The sequence below is a fragment of the Candoia aspera genome, chromosome 1 (assembly GCF_035149785.1).
Source record: "Candoia aspera isolate rCanAsp1 chromosome 1, rCanAsp1.hap2, whole genome shotgun sequence".
Taxonomy (NCBI): Eukaryota; Metazoa; Chordata; class Lepidosauria; order Squamata; family Boidae; genus Candoia; species Candoia aspera.
Window position 1 is genome coordinate 322,937,687 of NC_086153.1, and position 18,979 is coordinate 322,956,665.

At 39.6% G+C, this 18,979-nt stretch overlaps 1 protein-coding gene across 1 annotated transcript in view; it reads left to right on the forward strand.

The window, feature by feature from the left end:
* The window catches only part of WDHD1 (WD repeat and HMG-box DNA binding protein 1), a 34,216-nt gene extending 15,844 nt beyond the window's left edge, over nt 1-18,372 (forward strand). The window contains exons 7-25 of the mRNA XM_063290515.1: nt 97-189; nt 2,149-2,255; nt 2,640-2,781; nt 2,947-3,145; nt 3,307-3,494; nt 5,139-5,323; nt 5,662-5,903; nt 7,315-7,452; nt 7,922-8,078; nt 9,576-9,690; nt 10,362-10,493; nt 12,161-12,399; nt 13,121-13,255; nt 13,674-13,729; nt 14,717-14,760; nt 14,867-15,025; nt 16,066-16,196; nt 16,321-16,456; nt 17,187-18,372. Coding sequence (XP_063146585.1) covers nt 97-189; nt 2,149-2,255; nt 2,640-2,781; nt 2,947-3,145; nt 3,307-3,494; nt 5,139-5,323; nt 5,662-5,903; nt 7,315-7,452; nt 7,922-8,078; nt 9,576-9,690; nt 10,362-10,493; nt 12,161-12,399; nt 13,121-13,255; nt 13,674-13,729; nt 14,717-14,760; nt 14,867-15,025; nt 16,066-16,196; nt 16,321-16,456; nt 17,187-17,390 — 2,802 coding nt within the window. The 3' untranslated portion in view covers nt 17,391-18,372. The remainder of the gene's footprint in view (nt 1-96; nt 190-2,148; nt 2,256-2,639; nt 2,782-2,946; nt 3,146-3,306; nt 3,495-5,138; nt 5,324-5,661; nt 5,904-7,314; nt 7,453-7,921; nt 8,079-9,575; nt 9,691-10,361; nt 10,494-12,160; nt 12,400-13,120; nt 13,256-13,673; nt 13,730-14,716; nt 14,761-14,866; nt 15,026-16,065; nt 16,197-16,320; nt 16,457-17,186) is intronic.
* Nucleotides 18,373-18,979: the final 607 nt, after the last annotated feature.

Consider the following 18,979-nt stretch of genomic DNA (forward strand, 5'->3'; position numbering starts at 1 on the left):
AGTTTGTCTGTAAACAAAACCAGGACAGAACTTATTTAACAAGCATTTAAAAATCAGGTCCACCTTATTACTAACACTTTTTTTCTCCTTAAATAGCTGCTAGCCATTCCAGTAGAGAAAGTAGTCAAACTATATAGAAGAGAAACCTGGGCTCATGAACTGGATCTGTCAGACAACTTCATCACACAGGTTGGTATCCTTTTAGATGGCTGCTTTTTAATCCCTTGCTCTGAGAAGTGTTTGCTTGGCATACCAGGGAAGAGAAAACCATATTTTCTTAAGTTGATTAATGGTTAGTGGGTCAGTCTGTCTGGGAAAGAGTTTGCTGCTAAATGGAAAGTCTGTTTGATGTTTGGGTTGTGCATGTGTATCAGAGAGACTAAAAGCAGAGACCTATGATCTATGGTAGTAGTCAGAGGTTAAGGTTCCTTTGTGTTATGAGCTGTCTAGATATTAATTGCAGAAACAATGGTTGTGCTCCCTGTTACAGAAGTGTGCTTTCCTCCTAACATTGACTGTGTGTACATTTGTAAATAGATCATTATTAGGGACCTACAGCACTGGCTGCTGCAGGATCCAAAACCCACTGGGCAGATCTCTGAGAGGACAGTATTCCTGCCCTTGCTTAGCCAGGTCTAGGTTATACATGCCAGGTCTGCATGCTCATCTGCAACCAAGTTGTGAATGAGCACAGTCTTACTATAAATGATCGGGTTGAGTTGCTGAAGTTTGGCATGTGGTTGGCTTTTTGCACGATGTAGGTGCTTGACTGAAGTAGGACAGTTCATTGGAATTTAAAGTTTATTGCTCTTGAGGACTCACAAAGGGAGCTATTTACCAAAAGCAAGATAAACCCAAGGTCACCAACAATCCAACTACTAGGACCCAGGACTGGGCCCCAGGGCTAGAAGTGGAGATTGACTCCACATTATTTATTTCCCTTCCCCTAGAACGGCCCACATGGCACCCATGACCATATCAACTCTGGCCTGTTACTACCAAGATTGAGTTTGCCTTCATTCCCCAGCCATGGGCACCTGCCAGTTCCCACATCCTGCTGCTTACAATCATACTCATATTTCACAATCAGACCATTATCTATACCAAAACTCAACACAATTAAAACTAACACTTCACCCTTCCAGTTCTTCACCTAACACTTGCTAACAACCTTTATTAGAACATCCACCCCCTCACTCCTGATTATCATCACACATCTTTACAACTGCCAGCTCTATTCCTGGCAAAGACACCCCAAGAGGCTGATAAGCCACATCAACACTCCCATCCTTACCAAAAAGCAATGCAAACAACCTTTTCTCTTTTACTCTGTCCAGGCAGTCTGTTACTAGGCTCCTGGCTGGGGGAAAAAGAAGCCACAGCTTGCCTACTCACCCCAGGAGGGGCATCCAGTTCTAATTTCCAAGTTTCTGTCTCTCACATGGATAATGTTAGTAAAAAAATTAATTATCTCATCCTATTGTCTAAGGCTCCAAACAGAACTCACCTTCTGGCATGGCTGAGACTAGACAATTCAGCCCATGTTTTACTGTGGTTAACTGGCGGGCTTCTAGGCTGGCCTCCACTGCTCAGTCTGCTGAAGCTCCTATCTCACCACCATTAGTGGTCCAAGAGTGGGCTGTCCAGCCTATAGGATAGACACTCTGGCCTCCAGTTTGGGTCCTGCAGCTGTTCCTTGGCCTTCAGGCTCCTCTAGTGTCCAACACCCCAAAACCAATCTCTTCTTGCTCCAGGAGATAGACTCCAGCCTGCCACAGCTGGTTGCTTCTCGCTCTCTGCACACTCCTGTGGCTGACTTGTGTTGGTTGACCCAAACTCTCCTCCCAGCCAAACCCACTATGACCCACTGCCACAATGAATTTCTGGAATGGGGGCACCAACCCAACTCTGCCATTGCCACAGGTCTCTTGTCAAGATATAAACTTGTTGTCTTGACTTTCTCAATGCCTTGCCTTGCCTCTGCCTCCGTCTCCCTCCAAAACAGTAACATGATATTAACAAATTAACAAAAAAAAACACTAAAAACTCTTTCACTCTCTGCTCAAGGGATGGGTACACCAACCACAATATTAGCCAAAGACACAGAATTTGTAATATCAAGGACTTACTTTCTTTTCTCCATGTTAGCCCCTAAATGTTGTGGCCTGGTCTCCATGTGGACAATATTTGGCAGCTGGAAGTATTGGTGGCTGTATAGTCATTTGGAAAGTGGAAACCCAAGAATGCCTGGAAAGGTACCAGTTGGTTTTCAGTATCTCTTACAAAGATGGACTTTTGCAAAGAAAAAAAATTAAGAAAAATTACAGGAGCTACTAATTTATGTATGTATGTATTTGTCAAATTTTATAACCACCCACCTCCCCCCAAAGGAGGAATTCTGGGTGGTTTACAATAAAAGTATGTCATGGAAGGTTTGGACAACCTCTACCATAAAATCAAAACTGTGGCAAGTCTATGAGACTTTCTAGGTTCACATGTCTTGATCAAGTAATATAAAGTAGTTTGTTTCGTTTTGGTTTAGCACAACTTTTAAGACCTTAAGGCCTGAGCTACAGCTAAGCAAAGGTCTGCCTGTAACTTACATTTTTTCTTATTATTATTATTTTTGCCTTTTTTAGGGTAAAACATGAGAAAGGCTACACAGTCTGTGGTCTGGCATGGCATCCCAAAGGAGGCCAGCTTGCTTATACAGATACAGAAGGCAATCTTGGACTACTTGAGAATGTCTGTGATGTAGAAAGAAAGAAATCAATCCATAAGGTAATATAAACCAGAATCTTCCTTGTTTTTTCTGTTACCTTTGTGAATATGAAACCAGTCGTGTGAATCTGAAGGTTGTTGGCTGGAAGGTAGAGCTTTCCTTTTTAAAAAATATTTGCTGATTTGGCATATATACATTTATTAACTGTTAAATCCTGGCTTCAGGCACCTAATTCTTCTAGCAAAAGCTATGATGAACTTTTTGATGAGGATGACAAAGAGGACTTTCTGAATAGGAATTTCACTGAGGATGCCTGGGGCTCTAAGGCAGCAACAAATGATGAAGACGAAGATGACTTTAAGATGGCATCGGAGCGTCCCAGAAACCGACGTGCAATAATAGAAGATGATGATAACTCTCTAGGTTAGGATTCCCCAAAGTGGGAGGTTTGGAGCAGAAGCAGAGGGAGGGGCTGAATTTTGGGGCAACTATAAGCATAATCATGTGATAATGCTGTCAGTTTGGCTGCCAGCATTCTGAGGATGCCACAAAATGTCTTGATGTGAGCTATCTGCCGTTCATAGATACTGGATTGCTGAAAGCTAATTCTGCCCTCGATAAGGAGGAAGAAGAGGATGATCTGGAAAATTTTCTTCCAGTCCAGCCACTGCCATCAGTCCAGAGGCCATTCTACGATGGGCCATTGCCAACTCCTCAGCAAAAGCCATTCCAGTCTGGTTCTACCCCAATGCATCTTACTCACCGCTTCATGGTTAATTTCAGGTTTAAATTGCTTCACTAGCTGATCTATTAAACAGTAAGATTATTAATGTTTTAAATAATTTGTAAACTGCCCAGAGTTGATGGGAGGCAGCATATAAATTTAAATAGTAGTAGTAGTAATAGTAATAATAGTAGTAGTAGCAGCAATAATATTAATAGTAATAATAATAATAGTAATAGTAATAATGAAGTTTCTAGATAGTCTACCTAAGCAATTCCACTTAGCAGATGTAACCTTATGACTTTTAACATATGTAATACACTGCTCAGATCATTTTCAAGATATGGCCACAGCCTAAACTGATAAAGGGCTGCAATTCTCACAAAAGCATTCAAAAGCAAGTTTATTTCATAAGTAACATTTGACTATCAATGTGCTCCTATAAAAACAAGATAAGTACCATCAGTTGGTCCTCTGCTGTTAACATTACTGACTGCCCTTTTTCTGTTGTTGGAATCTTTTAAAAGCTTTGAATATTTATACCAAAAAAAGTTGCTAAAAAACTTTCAAAATAGAGGTAGTGTCTTTATATTTCTGAATATGACTAAAATAATATAGATTTCTTCATAAATAGGAAGGAAAGAGAAATGTATTTATTTAAGTATATTTGGATAAGGTTAGGGTTAGAATCCATTGCTTCTCCCTCTAGAGATCTGTTCCAGAAGTTAGGAATTTAGCTTATCTCTCAGGCATTGATCCTGTCTTTTGCTGCTTGCCTGTTCTGATTTCTTCAGTAAACTGAAAATAGATTGCAATAACTGTCTACTTTTTGACAAATTTATGTTGTATATACCCACCTTGGGTATATAGTCCTCCACTGGGGGTACTATCATCCCTCATTCCCTCCATCTCAATTTCAGTTGCAGTGATACTATATTCAATAATTCAAGGTGTTGAATTATTATTGAATTATCAAGGTCCAATTCAAGGTGTTAGTTATCACCTTTAAAGCTCTACGTGGCATGGGGCCCGGCTACCTGAGGGACCACTTCTTCTGCTCCATCAACCCATCCCACCCGATCATGCAGAGAGGGCATGCTGCAGACCCCGTCGGTAAGAGAATTCCATCTGGCGGGGTCCAGGAGGCAGGCCTTCTCTGCAGTAGCGCCTGCCCTCTGGAACATCTTGCCCCCAGAGGTGAGGTTAGCCCCATCGCTGCTGGCCTTCTGGAGGAATTTGAAGACCTGGCTCTGCCACTTGGGAGGGGAATTGTCATGCCTGGGGTTGGCTAATGCCCTAACGTGCCCCTCCCATGCAAGGACTGCATTAGATCATAGCCATCTGGACTTTATTTTTATCTATATTTATTTGTTACTTGTAATTGTTTTTATGCAGTGTACTTTTATATATTGTAATTTGATTATATATTTATTGTTTTATTGATTATTTCATTGTAAACCGCCCAGAGTCCCTCTGGTGGGAGGAGATAGCTGGTGACAAATTTGATAAATAAATAAATAATAAATACATATTGGCCCCATCTCCAATTGCTGATTAAAGACTACATACCAAGACTACATGAATGGGCTGCATGCTATCATATGGTCTATATATATAGGGCAGGTCTAGAGTCAACCTTGTAGAAACATTTATACCTTCTTTTCTTAACAAGTCTTGACATCCCACTTGTAGGTATGGAACTCTGTCGGCATTATTCGCTGCTATAATGATGAGCAAGACAATGCTATTGAGGTTGAATTCCATGATACTGCAATGCATCATGCAATGCATTTGCCAAATAATTTGAATCACACAATGGCAGACCTTTCAAGTGAAGCTATTTTATTGGCCTGTGACAGCACAGAGGAGCTAGCAAGGTAAGAAGACAGAGTACTTCAGTGTGAATTATAGCCAGTAAAACTAACTTTTGTATTCCATTAACTCACAAAGGAGTGAGAGTAATGAGGATGGAATCAGTGCACATCAGAGCTGCTGTTATGTTCTAATTGCTTCAGATTTTCCTTAGAGTGAGGAACAGGTGAAACTGATGACTGCAGATCTCCTTATTTGAACTACTTAACATCAAAGCAAAAGCATCAGTGTAATCAACAAGCATTTTAGTTTACCATCCTCAAAAGTGCAAGGCAAGAGGTGTGTAACTGGACTTCCCTTCATTCATGTTTTACTTACACTCATTTCCCTCTTTCATTTTTAGCAAGCTTCATTGCATTCATTTCAGCTCCTGGGATCCTAACAAAGAATGGACGGTTGACATGCTGCAGGATGAAGACATTGAAGCTATTTGTTTGGGCCAGGGCTGGGCTGCGTGTGCCACTAGTTCTCTTCTGCTTCGTGTGTTCACCATTGGGGGAGTTCAGAAAGAGATTTTCAGCCTCCCTGGCCCTGTGGTGTCAATGGCAGGACATGGAGAGCAGCTGCTGGTAGTCTTCCACAAAGGTGCTTTCTGTATTCTTTTATGCATTGCTTAGTTATTTTAAATTTAAAATGTTGATTATTCCTTCTGTGGTTGGTGAGGGGGATGTGGCTATTAGATGCACAGCTTGTGTTTTCCAAGGCCAGGAAATTCCAAAAAATTTGACCTTAGAAAATGTTTGACCTTGAAATGACCCCTTCTACACCTGAGCCTGGGGCAAATTTAGATCAGCCATTTGGTTGTTCTGCATAAATTCCTCTTTATTATTTTTTTAAGGACCATGCTACAGCCATTGTGGTCTGAATTTATTAGGTCACTCCATTTTCAAGTAGAATTGCTCTTTTAATTTTAGTCACATGACTAAGCTGTCGTGAAGTACCTAACATAACCTTTCTCAAGTTTTTGACCCTGGAGGAACCCTTGAAATATTTCTCAGGCCCCGGGGAACCCCTGCACATTCAGGCTCAAAGATAGGCCAGAAGTTACAAAAGTATTATATTCGTTTCATGGGTAGGCCTGTATATATGTACTAACAGTGTTCCTAAACTAAAAATAAAGAATGAAACTTACCTCTTTAATGTGAAGTTGCCAAAATTTGAAATATTTTTTTAAATAAACCATGATCTACCAGGGAATGCCTAGTGACTCTCGCGGAATCCTAGGGTTCCATGGAACCCTGGTTGAGAAACCCTGCCCTAACGACTGCTTGTTTCCATTGTGATTACAGCATTCCTCACTTTCTGTTACCTTTTTCCAAAACTAGAATTTGCCACGTAGTTCTAGTGTCTGCATTTAGGAAATCTTGGGCTGTGAACCTGCCTTATATCAAGTAAAATTACTGGTTAACTAGTCCAGTGCTGTCAAATCTTCCTACAGCAGCACTCTAAAACCAGGAGATCTTATGCTGTGTTGCTACTTCCCTCCCTTCCCTTCTGAGTGGAGATATTGAACATGGAATCTTCTACATGCTAAGCGTGTGCTCTGTGGTTGAGCTATGATTCCCTCTGGCTTTCTACTGTTTTGTCTTTATTTTTTTTAAAATAGAGATGTAATACTAGTAAGGCTAGATGATAAGGATTCAAAAGACAGCAAACATCTCTTCTACATTTCACAGTGATTTCTGTAAAAGTATAATAATAATAATTACTACTATTATTATTAGAATTTCAATTGGAGAAATGTTTCTTGACATGAATATAATTTATCTTCCTAAAATAATTTCTTAAGTCCCAAATCATAGTCATCACATATTGACAATGATTAAAATTACCCAGGAAATCCATCACAATCATTCAATAGCATAAAGAAGAATTTGTTTGCACACAGCTAAATTCCTTCCTTTTCTTTACACTTCCCCAGCAACTTTTCAGTGTGACTTTCTTTGGTCAGAATTAATGGCATATATCCTTCCCACCCCTCCACCCTCATTTGTAGGCACCAGCTTTGAAGGGGATCAGTGTCTTGGAATTCAGCTTATAGAACTTGGGAAAAAGAAAAGACAAATTTTACATGGTGAATCACTTCCCCTTTCCAGGAAATCCTATTTAACGTGGATAGGATTTTCAGTAGAAGGTAAGATGGAGCATTTAAGATATGGACTCTAATTTATTCTTTTGAAGTGAGGGAAGGAGAATGTGATCAAATCATTTGTTCATTTGCAATCCTCAGCACTGTTCCATATTAAACATCCTCCAGACACCAGGAACGGAACACATCATATGTTTTGTTGACTAAAAATTATGCATCAGTTATCTATGTTAGGACAATACTATTGGTTCTAGGGGGGCGGGGGAAGGAAGTTGGCTGATTACACTGAATGTCCATGATTTTTAATTCTGGATTGCCAGAAGAGGGAGTCATTGCCAAAGTTAACTACAAATCTGTTGATTCTCTTCAAAATGTTTTGTACTTTTCAATGTACGTGATGGTGATGAGAGATATAGCATTTAACATCATGTTTATTCATGAATCAATAAAGTTGCTTGAAGAGAACTGACTGTCAGAACAAAACTATGTTTGTGCTTTTCTAATGAATGACTAGGTACCCCCTGTTACATGGATTCTGAGGGTATTATACGAATGTTGAACAGAAGGCATGGTAATATTTGGACCCCAGTCTGTAATACCAGGGAGCACTGTAAAGGAAAGTCAGACCATTACTGGATTGTTGGCATTCATGAAAATCCTCAGCAGCTCAGGTACAAAAATAACTTGAAGGTTGTCCCTGTTGTTCTTTAGAACAGTGGGAAGTGCTCAACACAGAAATATTCACACAAATCTGTTGAAAGATCACGTTCTCAATTATCCTCTCTTGTTATCTTCCCACTGCATCCATTCATTTAAACTAGAGCCTTCCAGGATTAATTTTTTTACTAGGAAGAGGCCTGTGGAACTAGCAACAATTCACTTAACAAACACACAAAAATATTGTGTTCTTCCAATTCCCCTTTCAAGTAATTCTTTTCTAGGAAATTCATTAAAGCCTCAGAACATGTCAACCTAGGAAGATGGTTATGAATGAAAGTCATTGTGGTTTTTTTTTTCCTTCCGCTCATCCAAGATAAATGAAGACAGAAAACACGTCATTTAAACATAGTTAAAGATGGATGTCTGTGAAGATGTTTCCTTCATTGAAGGCTTGGTTTTAAGAGAGTGGTTGATTGGGCTAAATGTTTAGATTGTGAAAAACCCTTTGGTCAACTCCTGCTAATATTTTTTAATTAGTTGATTGAATAAAAATGATGCCTTTATAATTTTTTTTGTTAGACTTCAGTCTTTTAATCCCTAACGTAATATATTTCAAATCATAATAAATATATAATGAAATACAATTAGTAGAATGGCAGTAGTAGAGTTTTGAAGAGGAGGATATAAGAGAGGGACTTTGAAACACTATCTCTAACCACATTTATGCTCAAGGGTTTGAAATGTCATTCAGTACATTTCTTCAGCGAATTGGCAAAGTTTTGTCTTAGCTCAGCCTTGCAGAGAAGTCCACCAAGTTACTCACTGATTTGCCTAAAATGGCAGCATATTATTAGGCCAGTCCAGAGATAAGAGGACTATGAAATTATGCTATGTATGTGGGTGATCTTTTCTTGTCCTTGACTTTACTAAAAAAAACCTGCTAAATAATTATAAAAAAAGCATGGCATCCTATGTTGAATGAATTTAACTAGACCACTTTGGTCTAGTAGTTAAGGCAACGGGCTAGAAACCAGGAGACTGAGAGTTCTAGTCCCGCCTCAGGCATGAAAGCCAGCTGGGTGACCTTGGGCCAGTCACTCTCTCTCAGCCCAACCCACCTCACAGGGTTGTTGTTGTGGGGAAAATAGGAGGAGGAAGGAGTATTAGGGATGTTCGCCGCCTTGAGTTATTTGTAAAAATAATAAAGGGATAGAAAACAAAGTGACAAAGGGGCAGTTCTGTTATTTCTAGGGAAATCTCATTTGAATGCTAAATAAAGTATCTGCATATTCAAGGCTTAGAGAAAACTCCAGGTTTTTTTTTTCCTAAAATGCTGTTAATTTTTAGCTTGGCATTAAAAAAATTGAGAAAAATGCAAACTTCCTCTTCTTGACATATATACTGCTGAATGTGTAAATAACTTGTTTAGACTTTGGTGACTCTGGGAAGGAGAAAAGGAGTGCCCTGCTGTTAGATGTGTCTTTTGATTCTGTATTTGTCTTGCACAGATGTATTCTTTGTAAAGGAGCTCGTTTTCCACCTACTCTTCCCCGTCCTGCAGTAGCGGTGCTGCCATTTAAGCTCCCTTTTTGTCAAACTGCAACAGATAAGGGACAAATGGAGGTGGGTAATTAGAATTTATAATGCAGTTTTTAGATCCATCCTAAAAAGGGAAATAAGGGGTTGCAAGTTGCTTCCCTGTTCAGATCTATTTTGTTTGCTTTTTCACTTTGTCCTTAGTGCATGGAAATAGAATATATGGTATCTCTAGTAATTTTAACTTACATTCTGCATTAAATAGTGCACTAAATACCTTGCATGCAGATAATCTCTAAAATGAAGAAAGACCATAATGCTGATCTCACCCATTAAATTAATATCAAGATGATTTGTACAATTTGGTTGCAATTGCATATAATTCACATATATGTAGGAAAGGTATAGAAACAGTGGCCCTACTTGTGTGTGTATGTCTCAACTTTATGTAGATGGTATGCATGTCTATGGCATTATTTAGACATGATGTATAATGGTACAATTGTGATAATGTTTAGATAGCCCTCAAGGCCTTGTTAAAATTGCAAGTCTTGTTTTCAGTAAAACCTTAAAATACCTTAACAGTTTTTTTCTCAGCTGTTTTTCTCTTCCTCCCCCCGCCAAAAAAAGCAAGCTAGCAAGTAAAAATACACTTCTCTTTGTCCGGTACTAAATTTTATATTATTTTTGTGTTCTTGCAGGCGTGATAAAATAATTATATGGGCTGTGTTTTTCTTTCCTTTCTCTGCATGTTGTAGGAACAATTCTGGCGCTCAGTCTTGTTTCACAACTACTTAGACTACTTATCCCAAAATGGATATGAACATGACGAAAGTGTGAAAGGCCAGGCAGTCCAAGAGCAGCAGCATCTCTTGATGAAAATGTTTGCAGTAAGTGGGTAAAGTTGTAAATCTGTCTTCTTCAGTCTAATGCCTTTCAGTTGTGCTAGATTTCAGCTTCCATGAAGCCTCGGCCTACCACCAAGTTGTGCAGGAGTTAAAGTGAAACTTCAGAAGGGTACCACATTGGGGAAGACTATTTTAAATGTACCTGAGTAAAACTTCTTAGACATTTGGTTGTTACATTCCTCAAATAAAGAATCCTGTTTCGTTTTTTTTTCCTTTGCAATTTTTGAATTTGTCTGTTCCATGGAGTCATTCATTCCCTGTGATCAGCTGTTGACTTTTGTTAACTCTGAAACAGATGAGGAATGTTTTAAGCACACAGTTAGACAAAATGTAACTTGCTAATGTACATACTGTAATGTTCAGTGTAAGCATAGGTAGTCATCCTGGACAACCAACAGAAAAAATATTGCAGGGATCCACAGCAAACCGAGCTAACGTCAAAATGATGAAATGTGCATCGCAACCCAGTCTTGTCTTTACATGCTTGTATCCTGATGTCTGATGCCTGTTTGTAAGTTGTGGGTTTTGCATCATGGTGCTGTTTCATTTCTTGCCTCCCTCCTATGGATGCCCATGGTCCTGGGTAATTTGGCTGTGGGCAGAGCTGCTGCCAGAGAGAGGAGCCAAAGTACTGGCATAAAGCTAGCAGCAAGGCGCAGATAAGGAGAGGATCCAAGGCAGAAGAAGCCTGAACTGGAGGAGATGATTGTGCCTAAGCATTTGTGGCAGGGGTAGCAAGAGCTTTGGGAGGCAGAATTGCTGCAATTCCAAAATGGAGAGATAAAGGCAGACCACACTCAGGAAATGAGTCACCTTGATCAGCAATTTATGCTCAAAGCTCAGTCTCTTAGTGCCAGCCTAGAAATGAAATTAATTAATTGTGTGACTATCCCGCCGCATTTTATAAATAGCCTCAGGAAGCCTGGGTATTCTTGTGACTATGGGGGTGAGGGCTGAGAATTTAACACTTATCATTTCTTGCCAGGATCCTAATAGAAATGGCCTGTCCTGGCCAAGCTCATTTGTTTTTCAAGATAAGCCTGTTTCAACTTCCTTGCAATATAAAGGGGAGGCCATTTTTGGAAAGGAACCTGAGAAAGAGAGAGGCACTTAATCTCCCCCTTCCTCAGCCCATACATCTGTTTACTCAGGCTTCCCTGTGGCTCTATTTACTGGGCAGATTAACTATCAGATGCATGAGGAGCTTGATCCTTAACTACACTATATTATTGCTACCTGGAAAAGAGGTTCATAGAGCTTTTGAAAAGCAGAAAGAGACATGGATTTCTTGAACTCGCTATTTTTTTAATTAAAAAAACTATAGTATGAATGTTCTCTGGCTCTTTTTAAATATAGTTTTTCTTCAATGAAGGTTTCACACGCAGTTGCTCACTTTAATTGCTGTATCATAACGAGTTATTTTCACAGCAATGAAGTGGCTTTATAAGAAAATAGCTGGGACTCATTCTGCTCTGCCACGGATGTATCAGGAGGCTGCTTCCTTGAATTTCTGTCTTGTAAAGAATGAAGGAGAACTGAATGTTCTGTCCTCTTAGAGGACAAACATTTTTTTATCCTCTTTTTTTCCCCAAACAAATATTTCTCTGATAAACATTAACAATTTTTTTTCCTTCTTGCTTTAAAAATAGCTATCTTGCACACTGGAACGTGAATTTCGCTGTATGGAGCTTGCCGAACTTATGACCCCAAATGCCACAAGCTTAGCTATCAAATATGCCTCTCGCTCTCGGAGGCTGATTCTGGCCCAGAGACTCAGTGAACTTGCTGCCGAGAAGGTGTCAGAGCTGGCATCTGCCGAAGCGTGTGCTGAGCAAGAGGAGGAAGAAGAGAAGCAGCAGCAGGATTTTAGAAATCACCTGAACGCTGGGTAAAAGTGAATTCTGAATGGGACACAGCAGAGAGCGAACTTTTATAGTTAACGTTTTTGTTTGAAGCTGGGCAGGTGCTTTCTAAATCACTGTGGAGAAAAATGCACTGTCACATCCCTCCTGCAGCAGGACTGGGTTGGACTAACAGTGAACAAAGGCTCTCCATTATAATATCAAAAACAGGAGCCTGGGGTTCAGTAGCTTACTTTCAACCCAAGAAGAGATAGAAGTGCAGCTGATCAGGTGATGGGATGGGAAAAATCAACAATCTAGCCTTTTTCAAAGGCTCTAGGTGAATGGAAAGAAGAAACATTTGTAAGCAGAGTGGAAGAAAAGGATGGGTTCAGTCAAGAAAGGAGAAGGGATCTGGGCAAACCCAGTGGTGGCTATTGCCACTGAAGGAAACAAAGAAAATAGAATGGTAGCTGGCAATGAAGTAGGCATTCTGGGCAGTAATATAGATAATCACATTCTCTGTTTTTAAAAAAGTGGAAAAGTGCCATTTTTTATATTTTTACCAGAACTCGAGAGTTGGTAATTGATTCCATGAGGACCAGGATAGCCTGTTTTATAGAAATACTATGGAAACAAAAGGTGTTGTTTTATCATTCTTGTTAAGGCCTGGCTTTTCTTGTAGGGACTGTGTGGCAGTTGCCCTTTTCTTGATATTTTAAGCAAAGGAATAGAAGCCATTGGCTGACTGAATTTCTCTATATGCAGGTATAGTAATACCCACACAGAATGGAGTCGTGCTCAAGAAAGAAACCTTCAGTGCCGGCAAAACATGGAGACTTACAAAGAGGAGGATGAGGAGAAAGTGAACACCCTTAATGAGGCACAACCTAGTAAGCTGAGCAAGCACCCATGAAGATTAAGGCAGAAGGCTACATGGTCATAAATTCAGACTCTGAAGGCTGGGTGGTCCTTTCAAAAAAGGACTTCCCTGTGGAACAGAGAGGGGCAATTTGTGAGGAGCTGGGAGCTGCCTTCCAACCTCCAGGAGGGCCACAGGAGGCCCTCTGGTGATGCAGTGATGTTATTGGAAGGCTGCAGCCAAACCCTTTATGCCTAGTTATGAGGAGTGGGTAGGAGTGGGAGTGTGGAGTTCAAAAGTGCTCCCCGTTTGGTCTTTTCATTCTTTAGTGCATTTGTAGCCCGGTTGTACATCCCTTCGGTTTCAATATTTATCACACGGGGCTCATATCAATCTTCTAATTCTTATTCACAATTGAACTGGAAAATTTCTACTGGAATATTAATTTTTTCTCCATTTTAATTCTTCTGAAGGTTCTCCCACACTGTATGCAAATGCATCTACTTCGAAGTCTGGTGAGTCAAACTGAATTTATTTTAGGCAAGGAAAACCTCTTAATTGTTAAACATTTTGTCCAAATATTAGGTTTCAGCTATGCAACCGTACTCCCACAGAATTTGTTAAATGCTTTTATTCTCATGAAGAACTTTCAAGCTGATTAAATAAATTGGAAACACACATACATGATTCAAAATTCTGTTTAATGATCCCTCTTGAGGGGAAAAATGAAATGAAATGAAATCTTGCTGCCTGATTAGTAGAAAACTCTACTACTTCCAGTGATGCCGCTGTATAGTTTGCCATTAGGACGTGATGCACCAGTTCAGTTTCACGAATCAAGGGCTGTGATCGCCCAGTGACTTTTTACTGAGAACAGTGTAGGGCCAAAGAATACTAGACTGGCAGCATTCAGCATGATCCTGTGTGCATTGTTAGAGCCCAGTTTCTCCTTGCAGCGTTGTAAGAGTGTTACGTAAATTGCTGAGGGACCACAGTATTTAGTGGTACAAAAAGTAAAGATAATCGCACAAATATTGCGTATTAGCAGATGCATAAAAAGGGGGAAGTCAGAAATGTAAGTTATTTTTTAAAGCCCCCCCCCCTTTTTTCTTTTTTTACTTTTTGGTATTTTAATTTTTGTTAAACTTGCTTTGTTCATCTATTTTTTCCTTTTGTTTGTGTGTGTGTGTGTGTGTACACATACATACATAGTGTACGTACATATATATATAAATGCACACAGAGGAACAGATTGTTTGATTTCATCTGGAAAGGTCTTTTTTTAAAGCTCAAATTGTCAGAATGCTAAATTAACATGCAGAGACAAGGTTCTGTTCATGTCTTAAAGACTAGAGGCAGGGAAATATAAACAGCCCTGCTTAATTGTTCTCGTAAATAAAAATTGTTCAGTATCTCTTCTTAAAACATACACAGACTGTTTTCTAAAGATTTGCACTGGTATTCTTCTTCCCTTCCCTTCCTATTTTTTGGGATAACGAAAGCTGTCCTTGCATCTACCAACCAAGTGCGAGTAAATCCTTTCAAGGTGAGAATTGATGGCTTTAATTTACCTTACTTTTTAGTAAGATATGTTTGAATATCTTACTTTGGGGGGTGGAAAATCAAGTTGCTTAAATCTCTTGCTCCTGTAGGTATCCAGTAGCCAAAGGGATGCATTTGTTCACTCACCCAATATTCTGGACAACCTGACTAGGCTGCCTAAGAAAAATCCCATGCTGAATGGCCAAGGGGTTCCAAACAAGAAGAGTCCAATTATCAAGCCGTTGATTCCCAAGCCCAAGTCAAAGCAGGTGATGGATTGGACCTTTATCTTGGTTTATGGAAACAAGACTTTGGCAAATTCATTGTTACCAGGTGTGGCAAATCTTATAAACGTAAAGAAAGCAGAAGGACTACCAAGGGATTGATTGGTGGGGAGAGAAATTGAAAAGGGTGGGGCAGCAGACTGGTATCAAATGGACTCCTCTTTCTTGTTTTCCTATCAACTTTGCAAATAGCCGGTAGTAGTATTAATTAAGTAGTAGAAAGAAATTCCCTCTTGACGACCATTCAGGAAATGTTTATAACATGGTACTGTGGTATTTTTTTCCTCTGCTTTCTTTCATGTCATTTGATATGCAGTGGCTGAATAGGAGAGGTAAGCATGGAGGTGAAATAGACGGTTTGCAAAGTACAGTTAGAAGGGACACAGACTCTTTACTTGAGTTAATGATGTTAAGATTTTTAACTCTATTTAGAACAGCATATTAGTGATACAATTTATATTACGTACTTGGATTACTCTAAGTATATACAAGTACTCTCTTTTAATGGCATACATTTTTTTTTGCTTCTGTACTGCTTATAGTTGCTAAGACTACAGTATTTCTCACCTGAAAGAGGTTGAGCGATAAACCTCATGTATGCATGTAGGTATGTAATTATTTCCAGTCTGAGGGCTGCATTTCCCTACTGAGGGACTTTACAGAAGCTTCACAACAGTTGGCAGTCAAGACAAAGAAGTGGGTGGACCTGGAGCAAAAATTTCATTTGCTTTATTTCATTTTAAATTAAATTAGATACAGTTAATATGGTTGTTTTCCATTTAAATCATAGTTTGGTGCACTGCTTAAAGCCTTATGTATTTCTTTATCTCACGGTCTCCTTCCGATATAATCAATATTACTGTTTCCAAAACTGTTGAGTAGACAATGACTTGCAAAAATACTGTTAAGTGGATGCTCACCATACTGAGAGGTTCTTGCTCTGAGAAACTTTGAGTTTAAAATGCAACATATAAAGATTTGCCATTTGCAATGAATTATAGAACTATATATATTTCATTGCTCAGGCCGCAGCAACTGCATTTTTCCAACCCCGAGCACTTATTACTGAAAAGAAAGTCAGAGAAGACAAAGAGGGAAAAAATGACACTGTACCATCTGAACTTCAAACTGTGGCTGAGAACAGAGATAATAAAAGGTCAGTGTGCCAGTGAGTCTTATATTGCCATTGTGAGATGACTCCACCTTCTGGGAATAAAAATGTTCACAGGTAGTATAAAGCTTTCATTTCAGAACATTTTCCTCATCTGTACTGTTTTTAGGCCAAGGACTGGATTCCAGATGTGGCTAGAAGAGAACAGAAGCAGTATTTTGTCCGATAATCCTCATTTTGAAGAAACGGAGATAATAAAAGAAGGCATGGTTCGATTCCGAATTCTGTCTGCTGAGGAAAGGATGGTAATGGACTCTTCTTTTGGAGGAGTATATCTTCGTTTACCTTGTAGAAATGTATTCCTTGTTTCACTTTTCCTGAAGTCACACAATTTTATGTGTAAAAGCAGGAAGTAGAATGCAAAGTATGACAGATCCTTTTCTGCAGAGATGTGTGAGGAGTTCCTTGTCTGGATGCATATTTGGCTAATATCCGTTTCATACATTATCTTGCCTCTTCTTCAAGAAGCTTTTTCTTCCTACCCATTGTAACACTCATTTGCTATGATCCTATGCAGTAATTCAGGCAAAGGCAGTGATTGGCCTCCATAATTCATTGAGATTCGTGGCTGAATGAAGACTCTAATTCTACTTTGGTACTAACTTTGACCTCAGACCACCCACGCTGCTTTACTTGTGCCATGGCCATCCAGCTGGAGTACTCGGAACATGATGCAGTGAAAATATGCAAGGCCATCTCATGCCATTGCTCTAGTGCCAGATCATTCAGCCACATTGTCTTATTCTTTCTACACCTGATCTCTGGGTAATTAAGAATAACTCTGGCACTCTTGTAGATGTTCAAAATTGACAACTTCCAGTATGGTTCCAGTGCTACAATCTTCTAAATTATAGTCTCTACCATATACATATATAGATGCCTAATATTTCTGGGAAAGTCACATTAATTAATGACAATACTATAATAGGGATTGTACATTCCTTATTGTTTTGTTTCTGTTTCCATTAACTTAAGGCTTGGACTGAGAAAGCCAAAGGAAGAGAAACCAGTGATCCATCTGAAGGGAAGAAGCGAAAGCGCCCAGAAGATGTTAACAATAAAGGGCAAGAAGGCCAAGAGCAAAAATCAGAAGAGGATGTAGGCTCTGCTAAAAAATCCAAGTCATTTAACCAGTCTACCTTCATGAAACTGTCAACATTTGCATATAAACAGAGTTAAACAAATCTTTTAATTGTCAACATTAGCCTGTAGCATCAAAAAAATTCCAAGAGAGGGATAAATATTGTTCCCCTAAGGAGATATGCTATTGTTTTGAGCATTCAGGGAAGGGAAATTTGTGGAAGCATGGCTATTACGATATGCAGAATACATTGATCTAGGAATGGGGGTTCAGCACACTCTGGAGCATGTTCTGAAGTTCTGTGAAACATTCTGTTCCCATAGAAGCACGTCTCTAATGGCTGTATGGGTGACAGTTATAGCTTATCTGTATTGCGTAGGGTAGTTGGTGACCTGATTTGCCTTTATGGGTCTTAAGGCATTGCCATTGTATGTCATGCTCGTGTTGAGTGGGTTCCAACTGATGCACGTGAGTGGCCTAAGGCCAAGTATTCTCTCAATCGCTCATTCAGAATAGCACATTCAGATAGTGCTTTACAGGACCCTAAGGCAGGAGACGGCAGAATGGGGCAAGGAGAGGAGGAGACATGTGACTCAGGAGATGAACTGTGTGCTAGCTGGATACCAAGTTGTGATTCCAGTCTTGTGTTTTCTCCATTTCCTCCATGCCCATCATGTAACAAAGGTCAATTTTTCTGCTTCCTTGACAGCTGAACTTAATAATGGAGTCAGCTCATTATCCCCTTGCCATTTGAATCAACCTTCCAATGGCTTTTGTCATACAACTTCCATTCTAGAAAAATCCATAAAAAATGGATTTTGGTTATCTTGGTTCAGCCTTCCCAAGATGGCTGAATGGGATCTGCCAGATCTGCTGGATTTCACTCCCAGGCAGCATTGTATTCTAGAAGCTAAGTCAAACCCTAGTTTGGGGAAGGATTGGCATTATAGGGTATCCCTTAGTTCTGTGCAGTAAACAGAGAACCCCAGGCTGACTATTATGCCATTGTTCTCCAGATCCTACAATGCTATATTTTTATGTTACTGATGATTTTAAATAAAGCAAGGACCTTTTGCATTTTGGCTATTGAACACTTTGTTTCCATTTTCAACATCTTATATAGGCAGTCCTCATTTAGCGATCACAGTTGGGACTGGTAACTCCCTTGCTAAGCACTGTGGACGCTAAGTGGGAAATCATGTGACTGCAATGGACTTATGATGTCGTTTCCCATTTGGTTGTTAAGTGAGTGAGCGCAGTTGTTAAGCAAAACATGTGACCACGACTTACGATTTTACTTCTGCATTCTCCATTAACTGCTTGTTTCAAGCCAGTTGGGAAGCATGCAAATGGCAATCACATGACTGCGGGATGCTGTGACAGTCGTAAATGCGTGCTGGTCGCAAAGTGCCCAAATGGCGATCACGTGACTGGGACACTGCGATGGTCATAAATGTGAGGATTGGTCACATAGCCTTTTTTAGAAACACGGTAATAACTTCGAATGGTCGCTAAACGAGGTAGTCAGTAAGCAAGGACTACCTGTATTATAACTGCTCCAGAGAACTAAGATGTTAGTTTATGCAATTTATTTCTAATTCCTATATTGCTGGAGGTAACTTTACCTTGGTCATTTTTGAGGCCAGGAACAAAATAGTCATTTTTTTTCCAGAATAACCAGCATTGA